Source organism: Rhineura floridana, chromosome 1, assembly GCF_030035675.1.
Source record: "Rhineura floridana isolate rRhiFlo1 chromosome 1, rRhiFlo1.hap2, whole genome shotgun sequence".
NCBI classification, from domain to species: Eukaryota; Metazoa; Chordata; class Lepidosauria; order Squamata; family Rhineuridae; genus Rhineura; species Rhineura floridana.
In genome coordinates, this window is record NC_084480.1 from 131,695,738 (window position 1) to 131,713,756 (window position 18,019).

At 40.4% G+C, this 18,019-nt stretch overlaps 1 protein-coding gene across 10 annotated transcripts in view; it reads right to left on the bottom strand.

Moving 5' to 3' along the window:
* The window catches only part of PALM2AKAP2 (PALM2 and AKAP2 fusion), a 370,520-nt gene that overhangs the window by 12,708 nt on the left and 339,793 nt on the right, over nt 1-18,019 (bottom strand). For 8 of the 10 annotated variants that reach the window (XM_061632556.1, XM_061632546.1, XM_061632594.1 and 5 more), the window contains 3 exons: nt 13,915-16,276; nt 4,816-4,994; nt 2,725-2,763 (listed from right to left, as the gene is read on the bottom strand). In XM_061632556.1, coding sequence (XP_061488540.1) covers nt 2,725-2,763; nt 4,816-4,994; nt 13,915-16,276 — 2,580 coding nt within the window. The remainder of the gene's footprint in view (nt 1-2,724; nt 2,764-4,815; nt 4,995-13,914; nt 16,277-18,019) is intronic. The other 2 variants (XM_061632566.1, XM_061632584.1) reach the window with 2 other exon arrangements.

An 18,019-nucleotide genomic window follows, 5' to 3' on the forward strand; every position in this document is an offset into this window, starting at 1 on the left:
TGCCTTTTCCAGCCTAATCTGTTAGGAGTTGTTTGCTCCTCATTTCTATTTTCGCTGCTGCCTCCACTGTCTATTTTCATGAAGGGTTGCAGCGCTGCAATTTTAAAGGACACCAAGAGAGTTTCAGTTAGGCTTCTGATATCCTTCAGTTGTCACCAGATTTCACATTGAAGTGAAATTCAAACAAAACAACAGATGTCTGTCTTCAGGCAAAAGCTTGGAGCAAATTCTGAAGGGTGTCAAAGTTTCAATAAGAATAGTGAGCTTTTTCAGGGATTTCACACATTCCTAGTATAATTATAGATAGGTAGTGAGTTGGAGAAAAAAATGCGAGGATCCTTTCAGGGGTCTCACCTATCACTTGTCTACAGTACATACTTCTCTGCAGCTATGGAGGGATACGCACATTCATTCACACAGAATTAGGGATTAGGAAAGGATTGTTCCATCTCCCTTTCACATGCATACACTCATAAGTCCTTCCCATCCTATCTGCATTAATTTGCAATTGGGGGGGGAGGAGGCATAAACAATTGCATTGAAATAAGCATTTTAATATGCATTTTAAAATGCTTCCCCCAAAAAACAATATATGTTTTGATTGGTTGTCTGAGCAGAGAACTGCATCAGAACATTTGGGAAGTGTGAAAGCTAGTAGATAATGAAGTTCCGATCCACACATTAGTCAGGGAGTTGCAGAGCAGTTCAGTTCTTGGAATTCACAAAGATCAAATTCCTTAAGCATTTAATATAAATACACAGAAGCAACATACAAAGAAAACTATTGTAGACTGGCATGAAAATCTTCCCTTTCTGGGGAAAATAAACACTGAGGGTTGTGTCCTTCTTCTCATGGATGGTTCTTCAATCAATTGGAGGCTTCCCTGAGCAGAAGGCAGTTTTTGCTGATTCTTCCTTCCCTTTGCAGCCCCTGCCCCCCCCCCATCTGCTTCAAAGCATGGAGGGATCCACTGCAAGTGATGCAGATGGCTGCAAGAGAAAATGGGATATTGCAAAAATTGCCTCTCTCCCCCTTCCATTCACGGATGCCTCTGTTGCAGTAAAAAGACTTCTGTGAATGGAGGGACACAACTGGACCTAATCCGGAAAAACTATTCTATGAGGTGGAGTATCAGGAATTAGATTTGGTAAATGTGCCCTCTGTATATTCAACAACATGGTAGCTTTATTCATGCTTGGCGGCAATATCGCAAAATACAGACCTATTGGAAAGCATTTTAGAATCAGTCTAAATCAATTCTGTGTAGCAGCTAACTAGAGGAACACACAAGCCCTATTTGGATGCTACCAGATAAACATATTGAAAATTGGACATAATTCTTCCAATATTGGAATAATATACATTGCAAAGTTCCCAATGAAAAATTGTTTTCCTCATTGTTTATTTAATTAAACTATTTCTGTCCTACCTTTTCATAAAAATGCTCAAGGTAGCATTTAAAAAACCCAAATCCAAAACCAGTAATTTGATTTATAAAAAATTAACACATATCTGTGACAATTGTCAGAGTAAGTTCTTGTAGAAAATCACAGGGTAGAAATGGACCTAACCGATGTGAAATCTTGAAAACATGTAAGCAATAGAGTGTTTCATTTTTAGAGCTGAACATTTATTATTCTTGCTGACAATTTTTGAGAGTAGAAAGGTTCTAGATCTAGTGAGAAAGACAGGTCCCACCGCCTTCATTTCTATGGGCTGCCAGATAAGTCTACAGGATACTATTCAAGGGAAGTGCAAAATCCTCAGCTTGAGCCACATAACTGGCCCTTTAAGGGCAGCCATGCTGTTGTAAGGCAGGGCAGCCATTGGCATAGTAGCTTCAGCGGCTGTCTTGACACCTGTGATAGGACTGTGATCAAGTCTGAGCACTATCACAAAGAGGGCACTGCAGTTGGAAACACCTCAATAACTTCACTGAAGTGTACCTACGGAAATCTAGTGCAAAATTTACACACACACACACACACACACACACACGCACACACACTTTAAGTCAGAGAAGTCAATATGGTGCCCTCCAGCTGTTGTGAACTACAGCTTCCATCAGCCCCAGCCAGCATGGCCAATAGATGGGAATGAAGGGAGTTGTAGCCCAAAACATCTGGAGGGCATTCTGTAGGCTACCCCTGCTTTAAGCCATGGGGATGAAAGGCATACCACACCACAGAACAGCAGTCATGGCCTTAATTCAAATATTCAATATTCATAATTCAAAAATGAATCTTGGAAGTAGTCCTATATGGAATGCTCTTTTTGCCTCATCATAAACAGAATCCCAAATCTGCAACTGGATACTAGTTGCCATCATGGTTTAGGTCAGGCATGGGGAATCTGTGGTCCTTCAGATGTTGCTGGACTACAACTCCCATCATCTCTGACCACTGTTCATGCTGTCTGGGACTGAAGGGAGTTGGAGTCCAACAGCATCTGGAGAGCAACAGGTTCCTTATGCCTGGGTTTACGGGCAGGCATACTTGGGAACCTGCTATCCCCCCACGTCTTTCAATTTCAAGACCTATAGTTGGGTAAAAATACTTAGCGGTGGTAGAAGAGTGTTTTAGAAAAAAATGAAGGTCTTCATCTTTCAAACCATCACTCAAATGGTTATGCAAAACAGCAACAGAAAGCAAACTGCAGCAGCATGCATTTGAAATCCTCATGCAAAAAAATAAAATAAGCAAAGTCAAGTGCTTGAAAAGTACCTCAGAAGTAACCTTGTTAGACAGTAATTTACAGTTGTACTGCCAGAAAGGGAAAAGATAATCATTAGTACATAAAGAGAGTTCAAATCAAACTGAGAACTAGCACTATCTTACAGTTCATCTTCAGCTAAATTAGCTTTATAGTGTAATCCTATCCATTTCTACGCAGATGTAAACCCTTTTGAGTTCAATGGAATTTACACACTGGTAAGTATGTATAGGACTGCAGTCTTAATTGCTAAAAAAAACCAACAACCCCAAAACAAACCCTGTTTAGAAAAAAAGCCAATTTAAGAATTAAAACAGAACAAATTGTCTGTCAGTTGTCATTGCATTAACAGTTTAACTTTTCACATGCTGAATACTGGTACTGAATTAACTACTTTATCCTATTAATTATTTGAACTACTACTACTACTATGATTAAGCTCCACCTGGGAGGAAGAGATGGATATACATTAAATAAATAAATAAATGCTATCTGTACTGATTTATCCGATTCCTCCAGAAAAGGCAGTCAGAGAAAGGAAGAGATCTTTTCTCTTTAGGTATGGAAGTATTTCAAATGTCTGGTCAGTGCCTTGCACTCAATTGGTCCTGAATAAATACAACGCTGTGTGCCCCTTGCTCTTCCTAACTGCACCATAAGAGTTATTTCTGACTGAAGAGCTAACATAAACACAGTGTGGGGGTGGGAATGCTCGGAGGAAGACCCTGCATTGGCACATGAGCTCTCAGCTTTCAGGTGCTTCTGAAAAATCTACTTCTCATGAAGCATTTAGATTCACAGATACCATTAACCTCCACAAGGAGCACATTTAAAATTTGTATATTTGTATTTTTGTTTTTAATTGTTGTAAACCTCCCAGAGAGCTTTGGCTATGGGGCGGTATACAAATGGAATGAATAATAATAATAATTTGTTAAGTCTCTGTGCCTGGATAGGAAGCCAACCAAGTACTGATTTTGTCTTCACTCAGCCTCATCTGGCACTAATCTGGAAGTTTACTGTTATTCTGCTAGCATAAAAAGCCGCCTTCCTTCAGATTAAAAACCATCAATGATTGTAGGTCATACCATACAAGGCAAGGAACATGGAGTAAAACCCTTCACAATGTTTAACAGCTGCTTGAGTACAAAGAACAAAAATATGGATTGTGTGCAGTAAATGGTAAGGTCACGCTCTAAAACAAGGTGCCACCTCTATGGAATTTTTCTCTGATCTTATGCTGGGGTGCAGTGCAAACTATAATACTAAAGTAGGAGGGTTGTTTCAGTGGAAGGAAATAGCCAACATTTGTGCTGTAGTTATGTTGCTCACTGCAAGAACCTGTTGCTTTGTATCTCAGTTCCAATCATTCCACTGATTTCACAGAAACTTCAAAATGAGGGCACTTCTGTGTGGGGATTTCTCCTGCTCCTAGTATGGCATTTTAGTCCCAGACTGCGACTAAAATGAGGACAGTGGAGAACGGCCTTGCTTGGGTTCCCAAGTAAACAACAAGCAGATATGATCACGGGGATCAGCCATGCTGAATGTGCACCTCTTACCTCTGAGAGTGAGTGAGTGAGTGAGTGAGTGAGTGAGTGAGTGAGTGAGTGAGTGAGTGAGTGAGTGAGTGAGTGAGTGAGAGAGTGAGAGAGAGAGAGAGAGAGAGAGAGAGAGAGAGAGAGAGAGAGAGAGAGAGAGAGAGAGAGAGAGAATGTCCCATGTGGACATGGTCCAAGCTAAGCCTTGTTGGGGGGCAGGGGGAAGGACCAAATGAAAAGCACCACAATGAAATAAATGAATCTACATCTGATCCCATGAGGCTGCAGGAAGTGACTTTAAGGGCAACTTTGGATGGGAACTTTTTCAGATATATGTTCTATGCTTTGTTGTTTTAAAAAAAGCTTCATACAAAAGGGCACCTTTTACAAAGACCCATTTCAGAACAGAACCCATAGCAGCATGCCAGTAAATGGTTTTGTTCATCGCCTTGTAGTCTGAATTCTTGATAGGTGATCTATAAAAGTTTTAGAAAAGTATTAATTCTTTTTTAAGCCTACTATGTGCAGAAAAATGCTATTGGGGAAACAGTATATTCTTACGCTGCTCTCATCCATCCTCTCCCGCCTCTTGGTTTTGTGACTTTCGTAATCTTCCATAAGAGTCTGCATCAGGTTCTTGGGCCTTTGGGATCCTCCAGATTCATCTGATGCTGAGTCGGAATGCGAGGGGGGACCTTCAGCGGTCGGGGATGGAGGTGGCTTGATCTTCTCTATTTTACCTGTAAAGACCCAATCAGAATTTCCTTCTCTAGGTAACAGACTTGCAAGCAGTTTCTGAAAAACACACACCAAACTTACAGAAGGAAAGAGACCTCGAATTAGTATGGACTGAACAGATAATTACTAAGTTGGGCAGTTTGTTCCTCATTAAGCAAGAAAAGCCATGCCCAGATTTTTGCCTATAATTACCAACTTTTTTTTCATTAAAAAAATGTGTATATCTTGCACAGGAAACAGAAGCTTTTAGACAGAAGTAAGGGAGCTTTGGGCTTCGTTTTGTTATAGACCCAGGCCTACACTCCTATCTTCCTCTCAAATACTATGCTACTTCTAGACCACTGGTTTAGTAGAGTAGTGGTAAACCACTAGAATGTATTTGGGGGAAAAGCTTCATATATAGTAGACTCTGCACTAGAATAGTTATAGACCCAGGCCTACACTCCTATCTTCCTCTCAAATACTATGCTACTTCTAGACCACTGGTTTAGTAGAGTAGTGGTAAACCACTAGAATGTATTTGGGGGAAAAGCTTCATATATAGTAGACTCTGCACTAGAATAGCACCCTCTCAATCACTGAATTTGGCATGCTTGCCTATAAGGTTGGCTATGACTCCTGTAACCTAAAAACGCCAATCACACTAAAGACTACTTTTGCATTCAGAAATAATGTACAGATATCTCACTCTTACAAATGGATAGAAGTGCAGTACCTAATTAAGAGACAACTGCCAGCAAGGGAAAACTGGCCTCATCATAGGATGAACAACTTCCAGCCGCTTGGCCCCACTCCCTAAGTGGGAGCTGCCTAGGCAGGGAGGGCCAAAAAGGGCAGCAAGGGGAAGGCCGAAGAAAAGGGAAGAAAATGCTGCCTGAGTAATCCTGGCACTATGTTTTCCCCCCATTCCTGATACTAAATTTCTATATGATTTTATTTTGAGGGTTTTTGTTTGTAAGTCATTCTGAGAGCCTCTTGAGGAATAAAGTGAGATATAAGTATTTTAAACAAATAATACAATAAACAGAAGCCCTAGGATCCCTATGAGGAACAGAAAACAGGTGTTATTGCTAAGGTGTTGTGACCTAATCACAATATTACTACCTTGTTCTGTTGCCAGGTACAGACTTAGGCGGGACGCTGATAGTAGCCCAGTAGGCTGGGTCTTCAATACAACTCATTAATCTGGGAGAATGGAACTGCAGAATCGGCAATCCTGTTCTCCAGTGGCAGAATGTGGCAAGTTATGTCTCTTAACAGCTTTTCTTCCCTAATTCCCGAGTGATGGGTGCCAGTTTAATTGTCACAACATAAATTACTGATTTTATCAAAGCAGCAGAAGCACCACTACAGTCCTTTCACTGCTCTAAAAATGATGGATTACTATGGTTTCCTGGATAGAATACTGAACGTGTTTTAATTTTTTGCATTTAAGCATGTTTGGCAGGCTCATTATTTCAGGTTCCATTGTGGGGGAGGCAAGTTTCCTAGCAAGGTTTAAATGCCTTCAGTTGTTTGTTTATAGGCAAAGATTACACTGCAAAAAAAACAGTATATTTAGAATAACAGGTATTATTACTACCCTTTAAATAACTCATACTAATGACAAATGTGGGTATATCTGAGGAACGTAAAAAGAATGTAGTCTGAAAGAAGTAGAAGCAAGAGACTCCTTCTCCTGTCCCTAAATGGTGGCTCTACCACTCTGGTCATCAACATTTGCATCAGTGGTGGGGAACCTGTAGCCCTCCACATCTTCTTGCAATCCCTCTCATCCCTGACCCACTGGCCATGCTGGCTGGGCTGATAAGAGTTTAGAGTCCAACAGCATTTGGAGGGCCACAGGTTCCTCTCTCCTGTTTTGTGTGATCAAGAAAAGATAAAATGAAAACTTCCACTACATTCCCCTGAATGTAGCAGTGGACACAAATATCTTTCTCTCCTTCCCTCTTTTTAAGGGAATTGGCAACAAACTACCCAAGTTACATTTTCATTATTTCTAGATATTCAAGATATACACAAAGAGAGCAGCTCTTGCAATGAGCCAGAACGACTGTGGCCACTAGAGGGCAGGGACAAAGCAGAAACAGGGAAATTTTTTGCTTAGAATGAACACTTCATTTATTTTAAAATAATACAGTGAAAACTAACATGGCTTACAGCTGAGAGTTTTTTTTTTACCACAATGAGAACAGCTCAGGTATGCTGATATAAGGTTTCAGATGATATAGATGGAACCACCAAACACAGTTCTAACAAAAACCAGCCTTGAGTTGTACAGGAAACCAATGTTGTATATTCTTGGCCCTGTAGAAGGTCTGTCTTTGCTACCAGAGGAACTGCAAATGTCATCTCCTCCCTTCCCCCACACAAGCAATCAATGGCAAGAACTAGAGCTACTGGTAAGCATTTCTCCTAAGGTGTTTATCCTGGGAGGAAACTGGTACAATATATTTAGAAAACTTGTAGTGGAATTAAAACTCATGACCTTGCTAGACACAAAATAATCTTACTATACACAGATCTTGGGTCATTTAAACTGTCTGCTATTCCCTGCCAACATTATATCTGTGGTTTTACACAATCTAGCCAAGATTAAGAGTGTTTACGTGCCACAATTTCAATGAGTTAAGTGCATACTTAGCTTTTTCTCCCACTTAAATTAACAAGACTTGAAAATGTATAACCTGGGACTGATTGTATTTTTTGTGTTTAGGACTAAAATAGTAATAAAGATTTATAACCACATGGGTGTGTGTATGTGTTTATGCGCGATTGTACCAATACTGCATATAAAATAGATTGTAGTCCATTGGCGGACCACTGTTCAATTTATGGTGGACCACTTCATTCCTGCTAATTGCTGGAATTCTTGAAAAGCAGAAGTCTGGCTTTGGTGTTTCTTGGTCTGCTTCAGCGATGGGGAATCTCCTCCAGATATTGTTAGATTACAGCTCCTATCATCCTTGACCATTAACCATGCTGCTAGGACTTATGGGACTTGGAGGCCAACAACATCTAGAGGGCCACAGTTTCTCCATCCCTAGTAAACTTTTTTCTAGAATCCCCATGATCCACTGATAATGCAAGAATTCATCATTAGAATCCCTTAACAGTCCAAGCATAAACAAATCTGCATTTAGTGATCCAGGGTATACAACTCTTACCTAAGGTAATACCTGGTTGGATCAGATCAAGGTCTACTTAGACCAGTATTCTTTGCAAGAACACTGCAACCAGCAGATTGTGCATGGTTTACAAATGGTCTACAACCTACCTCATATGCCCACTCTTGTTGAAAATAAATGCATATAGGGAATGTGGGAAATCTTCCCATCAATTTACATACCAAAATAACCTAGCAATAACCTAAGGGCAAGAATGAGAAATTTCAGCTGCAAAAGTAATTTTAAGCTATGATTGAATCAGCTAGTTTGTTTAATGTACACATGAGCTACATTAACTGTAGAATCAGCAAACTAATCAGGATCTCTCTTCCCCTTCAAACCCTTCTCAAAACTCACTTTCCTTTGGTCTCTCATCTATGGGTGGGGAACCTCAGGCCCAGGGACCAAATGTGGCCCTACAGGGCTCTCTGTCTGGCCCTCAGGACCTAACCCAGTCCGTTAATACATTTACAGAACAATAGATGTCTACACAAAACTAAGTATCAATGAATTCAGTGAGGTTTACTCCCAGGTAAATGGATATAAAGGATTGCAGTCTTAGAGATAAAGATGCACAGGGTTTGAGCTAAAGCAAAAGGGAAATCTGCAACCTGTCTTCTGTCTCTGTGAAGCAACTGTTTATTCATGAACACTAATAGCAGTCATAAATGGAGGCTTAGGGAAAGCTACAGCTGCCTTGAGGCATCAGTCACATCCTGTTAGGAATTTCCTGGTGTTCACAGATGAGACATCTGGTATACATGGATGGTTTTGTCCGTCACTGAAAGCTGTGCAATGGCCTGAGCTTAACAAAAGCTTATAACAGACCAAATTCTTCCTCAACTCATATATATGAAGAAAACATCAAGATCAGAAAAAGTAGCAGATATATATTATGCGGTCAGTTGAAATGGAATATGGACTGCCTTAAAGTTGATTCCAACATATGGCGACCCTATGAATAGGGTTTTCATGGTAAGCGGTATTCAGAGGTGGTTTACCATTGCCTTCTTCTGAGGCTGAGAGGCAGTGACTGGCCCAAGGTCACCAAATATATATATGAAGAAAACATCAAGATCAGAAAAAGTGGCAGATATATATTATGCGGTCAGTTACAGGGTGTGAAATCTATAGAAAAAGCAACAGATTGTCCACTAACAGGGTTACATTCAAGCAGCAGCAAGGATGATGGGAAATTTTGTAGTGAGTTGAGAACTGCAACATGGCACTGGTTGCCTGGGTTTTTTATACATTTCAGGACAAAGATTTTAGCATCTACCAATTAGGAGGTTACACATCAGTATGCCATAGGCATTACAGTATTACACAGTCATTGCATAGTCATTGCTTAGGCTACATTATGTTCTAGTCAATTTGGCAATGTTTAAAACTTCACATCTCAGTACATTTTTGCCATGAGCTGAGTACTCCAGCTAATGAGCTAAGCATTTTAGTTAATGCAATCCTTCCTACGTTTTGGAGAGTACAGAGATGTTTAGTGTCTGTTCAGTGTTATCTAGAGTTCTATCTGTTCCATACAAACTAAAACAGTCAGACATCTCCAAGAAGAAAAGGGTTCTGGCTGGCTACTAAACTTATTAAAATATTATAAACTTCACATTTTCCAATGGCACAAATCAACAGGTTACTGGCTAAAAGGTTTGAGGAAGTCATGCATACTGCCCAAAACACCAAAAAGGAGGTGCAAGCCTTTGCAATTGGTTTATCAAAAAATATATTTAGGAAAAAAGAAAAATTGGTTTTTGCAAACACAGGTTTGCCTAGGTAATGTAGATTGAATGTAGATTGGAGGTGAGAGCATGTGTAAAGGTGGTAAGCTAAGTATTTTCTAAATGAAGCCCCATGTGCCCATTACAGGGAAGGGGAAATTAAGGCTACAAATGATTGGGATACAGTATGTCATGAAGAAGGTGTGTGGAGAGCTAAATTGAAGGATTAGGAAATGTGACTATTTTTCTACTTATCTTACTTTGCAGATAACAAAGGTTTGGAAGGGTTAAGAAATGTTTTATTGCCAAACAAACTGACTAAACGGGTTCTGGCTATATTAAATATTAAATGGTCAATAACTGAGTGCAAATCAGATTTTATGTAGAAAATGAAAACAAAATATTGAACACGCTCCAGTTGCAAGCTGTAGCTCAAGCATCATATGACAAAGTGGGCTTGAATCCATGAAACCATATGCTATAACACATTTGTTAGTCTGTAAGATTCCACAAGATTTTTTACTTTTATTATAGTGCAATGCACTTGATAACATCTACTAAGTACTATATACTAATTAATATCTGTAGATTTTAACATATGCACTACATCTTATTGACATCTGTTTTTTCCAGTGTTGAGCTATCTCTCTGCTTCCAGCAAGGTTTTTTTAAAAAAATTATTACATTCAAATTAAGTCTGTGGGCATTACATCACATTGACCTAAGCAGGCTACAAAGGGAGAAGGATGAACAACATGGCACCAAGGCACAACCCAGACAGGTATACCCACATGACTTTTCTGTTCATTTCACTCTTGCATTCCTGATTTTTGCTTGTTTTTCTTACCAAACCTCCATATTTTGCCCAGACCTTCACTGTGGTCTCCATAAAGATGTAAACAGGTTTATGAACAGTTCAAAGCTACTTTTCAATTATATTCATCAGCATTTTACCATCATTCCGCTTTTCTGTAAACTGTAAGAAAATCTTATCCACCCTAAATCATCTGTGCAGTTCACCACTTTCTTAAAATCTGGAAATATTACTGAGCAACAAATTCCATTCCTAGCTAGCAAAGAGATGTATGAAGCTTTATTGTTAGCCAATTGCTGGGGTTGAAAATTTGATGATTTATTCACCTTTGTTTCTTACATAGTTGTGAAATACAATGAGAATATTAGCTTTAAGGAAAAAAGGATGCACATGTTTAGAAATGTTACTCAAGATGGATCCGGCAGTCTTCCCAAAATTGCTGACATTGAAATGCAGCCAGAGAGTTTGCCCATTTGGAACCAGATTGGTTCTCAAAGCAGAAACTCACAGTTCCTGTTTCTAAAGATTCCTTGAAGTTGAAATCTTATAACATTAAGGTCAACAGTGAACGCCACACAGAAAACTGCTTTGAGGAAGTTTCTACTTCTTTTATAGCTGACTTTTTCTATTGTTTGATCTGTATTGCACACTATTGTTTCAAATCATTTATATTTCAGAGGAAGGAGCATAGATAGTTATAACAGGCACATTTTGGCTAAGATTACGTACATTTAAGTCCCATTGGTATCAATGGGAAAATTAAGCCCATGCTTTACTATCCCCCACTGCAATCAAAGGACATACAAGAACCCAAAGCCTGTGGGATTATGTACACTACTTATTTATATTTCAAAAGCAGATGGATAACACATATAAATTGTCTTCTTACATATATGCCTTTGCACATCATAAGATCTTCAAGTAAAGCTCTGTCCACAGTACATTCATCCATATAGGCAAGATCTCCATTAGAGGGATGACTCTCTGGGATTCCCATTCCTAGAGAACTCAGAGGGATTTCCCCACCTAGATTTTTAGTTTTGCTTTTGCACATTGCCTTGAGCACATTTCATGTCAAAGTGGCCAATAAAACAAATAAGCCAGGAATCTAATGTGCTGAAGCTTAACCTCTGGTAACTCTCCAGGAGAAGGAAATAGTTTCATTGGTTAATAACTTGTAACCACTGAAGCCAGCTGTTATGGGCCCTTGCTACTTAAACCACAGTACAAGGATGATGCAAACATTGGCCACATTCACATGTAATACTATGAAAAACCATAGCTTAGCATAAACACATGAATGTGCTGCTCCTGGGGAGATCAAACCCACTTTACTCTTCCCTGGGATTTTAATTCAGTTGGTGCGGCAGTTAGACCAAAGTCTGGCTCAGTGCGTTGTCCCAGAATCGTGGTTAAGATGTCTCCTTCTTAACCATGCATAATAAAGCCCTGTGGTAGATCTTAGGCAATTGTTTATTACTGGTGGTTGTGGTGGGGAGAACCTCTGGTTTGTGGGCTGGATCCAGCCTGTAGAATAATTTCATCTGGCCCACGGGATCCAATAAACACTCTTGCCCTGACCCACCCATTTTTCCCTCAAGAAAGTTTGCCTCCCCTTTCTGTATCCCTGACTGCTGAAACCCACTAAAGCTCTGACCTTGTGAGAATCTTTTTCCTGTGGCTCTGGCAGGCTATCAGGGCAAAGGGCATTGATATAAGACAGGATTGAGGTCTGACACTTTTCATTTTACAAATTAAACTTTGGCTGCACATTTTTCTATACTCAGCAATTTGCTGGACTGGGCTCAATTCATCAGGCAATCTATATCATGCTGGCTAGCTGCCCTCTCCTTACCATTTTTTTACCACGATTTATAACATTGTACTATACAACATGTAATTAATGCTAGATAACTTGATCTTTAAAAAACTAGGTGCTGTCAAACAAACTTTGATTTCAGATTTTGATGAGATTAACCTTTGGCTGGTAATACAGGCATACCCCGTTTAACGTCGCTTCACTTAACGTCGCCTTGCTATAACGTACATGCTCCATATGCCTGTATTTCTCCAGAAACGCAGTGCAGCAGCAGAGGCTTTAGCGTGTGGGGGTGGAAATAGACGCGATCGTGCCACCGCAAATCAGCTGGGAAGCACGATCGTGATCAGCTGGGAGGTGCGGCAGCGCAGCAGCAGAGGCTTTAGCGCGGGGCTTTGAGGCTCCGCATGAAGGACAGGTAAAAAAAGTTTTACTGTAAAAGGTAGTGTTTCACTTTAAGGACATTTTCGGTTTACGTACTCGCTCTGGTCCCATTGAGTACGTTAAGCGAGGTATTACTGTATTAAAACACAGAACACAAAACTGGTTTATAGCTGTGCTATTGAGAGCAAAATCTAGTCTAAGATGTGTACATAACCTAATCTTTAATTAAATATCTTTTACCATCTCTCTTAATAAAATTTTGTATTGTCATGTTTGGTACAAGGAGGCTCTCTTCAGCTGAAATCCTACCTACCTCTTGAAAGACTGATCTAGTAGACAGACATCATACATTTGGATTTTCAAAAGGCTTTTGTCAACATCTTCCATTCTGTCATATAGGACTGGAAATCAGGTTACCCATGAAACTAACAGGAAGCAGGCTCAGGGCATATAGAAGAAAGCACTTCTTCAAAATAATGCATAATTAGCCAATATGACATTCCCTGCCACAAGTGGATGACCCCCCCCGATAACTATCTTGGTTATTAGCTATGATCACTAAATGAAATCTTAGGTATACTTCTGAATCAGTATACTTCTGAATACCAGATGTTGGAGACAAACAACTGGGGAGGTGAATTGCCTTCATGTCCTGATTGTCATGGAGGCATCTGGCTGCCATTTTTGCAAAGAGGATGTTGGGATTAGATATAGACCCTTGATCAGATTCAGCAAACCATTTTCTGCTGAGCACATCCTGTAACAGGGTGAAAGTTTGAAACCAAACAGAAAGGATGTGGTCTCAGAACAACATAGTGTACCTCAGGGATATCCAAAGTGATGGCCTCCAGATGTTGTTGGACTATAACTCTTTTCAACCATGACCTCTGGCTATGCTGGCTGGAGCTGATGGGAGTTAAGAGTCTAACAACATTTGGAGGGCACCATTCTGGTTACCCCAGGCTTACATCAATTTTGTTGATTAAGAACAAAATGTCAGACTCTTACCTGGTGCAGTTCTGTAAGACACAGTTCTGGTGGGTAGAGAAGGTGCACTTTTTGCAACAGGGCTCCGTATCAGCTGCATACCCTGCCTTTGTCTTTTCAGTTCCTCCTCTCTTTCTTGGGCTGCACGGATCTCTTCTTCTATCATAGACAAAGTCCTCTGCTTTTTTGACCTTAGTTTGAAAGGCCCTATTGTCACCTCTGCTTCTTGCATAGCCAGAATAGAAGCTGTGCTCCTCAGCTCAGCTGCTTCTGAATACTTGCTGAAATAGCTGACTTCTGGCTTGGTTTCCTCCACAGTGGCTGGATGGGTGTTAGGGGCAACAAGAGACGGCTGTGGAACTTGCCTTTCCCTGAGTACAGAGCCTTGAACTGCAGTAGTCTTTGGTGCTGAATCCCGTTTTTCCTGCATAGGAGAGGACACCTGAGGTGGCTGAAATGTTGAATTGTGCTGTGTCTCAGAATATGGTGTCTTGACCATCTCCTTCTGCTCCTTAACCTGTTGGTTCTTTTGCTCTGTTGCGTCTTTTGCTTGTTTGTAACTTATTTTGTCAGCCTGCTCAGCTATAGCTTGCTGAATGGCATTTTGAACCAGTAGACCAGCCTGGTATTCCAACTGCTCATCAATGAGCATGGAGTCAAGTAATGGTGAAGGAGGAGAATAAAAGCCATGGTCACTAAGTGTCTTGGGAACACCCTCTCCTCGACATTCAGAAGGTGTGTTAGCCTGAGGGGTCTGGGGCAAAGAGAAATCAGTGAGGGAATTTTCTTGAAGAGCATTCATTGTCTCATTGGAGGCACCACTGTCGCTGATATTGTCCATGCTGAAGTCATTGGAAAGTGTTTCCAAAACTGTTGTATCCTGAGATCTCACAGACAAATCATCCAATCCTGAGTCCAGTTCTTCTGACCTTGAGAACTGATCTATGATGCCCTGTTCATCATCCCTCACTACTGTAAAGACTGCCTTTGCACTCATGAATTCACCATCATCAGACCATATCTTTGTGACTTGGCCAAGCTTTGGGGCATCACCACACAGAGACGCTTGCACTGAGTCACCAGAGATGTTCTGAATACCACTGTCAGTGTCTGAGATGCAAGACACCTTCTCAGCTTCTCCAATAGTTATATTGTTGTTTCCAACCTGTCCACACACAGAGACAGGCTTTGTAACTGAGAGTGTTCGCCGGTCCATTTGAGAAGGGCCTATTGGTTTGTAAAAGGGTTGTATAGTGAACATTTTGGGAGTCCCTGATCTCTTGGGTGCTTCTGTTGTGTTATTTGGCTGGCCTGAATTTTCCATTAACTGAAACTGTTTCCGTGCAGCTGAAAAATCTATTTGCTCTGTGACAATATCAACCTTTTTATTGCTAGCTAGATCAGGTGGAGCAGAGGAATATGTGACGTGTTTCACAGGCATCGATGGTTGCTGCTGCTGCTTTTCTTTGCGTTCTATGTATTTTTTGTGAGACTCCAAATGTTCCTCATCTAGCTCCTCCTCCAACGTTTTATCCTGGGGTGGATTCCACCACTTTGCTGCGATCCCTGGATTCTTCTTGACAGCCTGGCTTCGGATGAGCTCTCGCCTCTCTTTTTCCAGCTCTATCATTTCCTCCGAGGGCCTCACTTTACGCACTCTGTAATTCTCTCTTGGATCTTCCTCCTCAAAGAGTTTGGATGGCTTCTTGTCTTCATGAAATGCTCTAAGCTCAAACTTAGCTTCTTTCTTAATGGTGGCTAATGTTACTTCTCCATCCCTGGAAGACCTTGAGCTTGTGGAAGAGCATGGACTCACTGGAATGTTCAGACTGTCACAGTGTTCCTCTTGCAGAATGCCCATGGAATGGCCATTTGGTTTGAGCTTCTCAGATGCGACATTTATTCTACTGCACTCAACAATTGGAGGTGCTTGCCCACAAACTACTATGATGTCACTTTCATTGGGTGCTGCGGAATCATTAGTAACGTGAACAGATGGACTAGAGCTATCCATGACAATGCATGCACTTGGCTCAGGGGAGGAGGAAGTCATCCCGTTAAAGGGGTGATCAGTAGCTGAATCACAACAGTTTGCTTCTAGCACCTCATCGAGATACCTGATCTCTTTAGCAACCTCACTGTCCAAGGATTCATGTCTGTCTTGTCCATTGTGACTGGCAGCAGGGGAAATTAAGTGAGTTTGATTGTCTGCTGCACATGTTGAAGCCCCCACGACGATGTTTTTATGTTCTGAGACCAGGGCTCCAATTTCCATTTTCTCTCTCTTTGTTGCACGCACACTAGCAGACTCCAGGAAATTGGCACTATATCGGTCTCTCTCTTTTCTCAACTTAATGTCATCCTCAGAGAGTCTAGATGATTTCTAAAAAGGAAACATAAGGGGGAAGCGACTATGAAGTTCTGTGAAAAATGTATTCTCTTTAATGCAAAATGTGAAGAGCAAAAAATAGTAAATCATCATAAGAAAACAAATTATTCTAGAAAAGAAATATATTTTTCACAATATATGCAAAGTCTTATAATAATCAGTAAAACAACCATTTTAAATACCTCCCACCTGCACCCATTTGTTGCTACAACCTACTTGTCACTGAGTTCCCATATAAAAGTGTTGACTGACTTAAAAAAAAGAACTGCAAAGCCATTCATTTTCATATCTCAAGATGTCAAGCATTTTTGAGACATGATGAATTAAAATGTGTTCCACAGCGAGGAAGAGGGCATGCATATAGTTCATTACTTTAAACTATGACATAAAGTGTTTTTAGCGCTTCTGTTTGCTGCCCTGGGCTCTTGCTGGGAGGAAGGGAGGGATATAAATCAAATAATAAATAAATCAATAATAAATAAAGCCCAATGAGGTGAGACGACTATTTTTTTTAAAGAATTGATAAACTGCTTAATATATAAAAAAGTTCTAAGAGGTGCACAACATTAAAACAATAAATATTAAAACAAAAATATAATATAAAACCACTACAACAGAAGTATAAAATCATATAAAAACAAATAAAAAGAGGAATTCGGGATTTCAAACAAATTCATACAGATAAACACAGGGTCTGATCTTATGGTTCAAGGAAAGCCTAAGCAAAAAGATATGCCTTTACAAGATGTCTGAAGAAACTGATGGTTGCTGCTTCACATATTGCAGACAGAACAGCATTTCATAGTATAGGGGCAATAGCAGAAAATGCCTGTTTTTGGGTCACCTCCCTTTGATATTTTGCAGGGTGTGGTACCACAAATAGAATTATCCCAGATAATCTACATGATTTTACAGGTCTATACTGGGGCAGGAGATCTTTCAGATAATGTTACTTTGAAAGATTGCAACTTATGTTGCTAAATTTAGTAGTGTTGTTGATAAATATTAAAGGCTGAGATCCATAGTGCTACTTTGGATGGAAATGGCCTTCAAGTTGATCCTGACTTATGGTGACCCTACGAATACAGTTTTCATGGTAAGCGGTATTCAGAGGTGGTTTACCATTGCCTTCCTCTGAGGCTGAGAGGCAGTGAACATGTCAAGAAGGGCCGTAGCTCAGTGGCAGAGCATCTGCCTTGCATGCAAAAAATCCCTGGTTCAATCCCCAACATCTCCAGGTAGAACTGGGAGAGATTCCCTGTCAGAAACCCTGAAAAGCCGCTGCCAGTCAGTGCAGACAATACTGAGCTAGATGGCCCAATGGTCTGAATCGGTATAAGGCAGCTTATTCTTACATTCCTAAGTGGGTCTGATTTATTTTCTTTGAGCAGCAGACCTTTGTCTCCCACATCCCATTCTCCATTACAAATCCTTTGGAATGCTCATCCAATTTCAAAAGCAACTTGCCATGTGGAATTGTGGGGCTACTGTTCAAGAAAGACAAGTCTTAAGTTCCTTTGGGCATGTAGAAAAAGTTGTGCAATTTTTCTAATCAGTCTTAAGGATTCATTTAAAGCATGAATTTTGCCAACTTATTTTCAAGACAACTGGAGATCAAATTGTCAAGCAAATCTGATTTGGTTAAAAAGCAGGTTTCTGTGGAGGCTCACAACGCCATAGGAAAATGTGGAAAACATAACCCTAGGTTGCCAATTCATTTTTTCCCTAAAAGCAAAA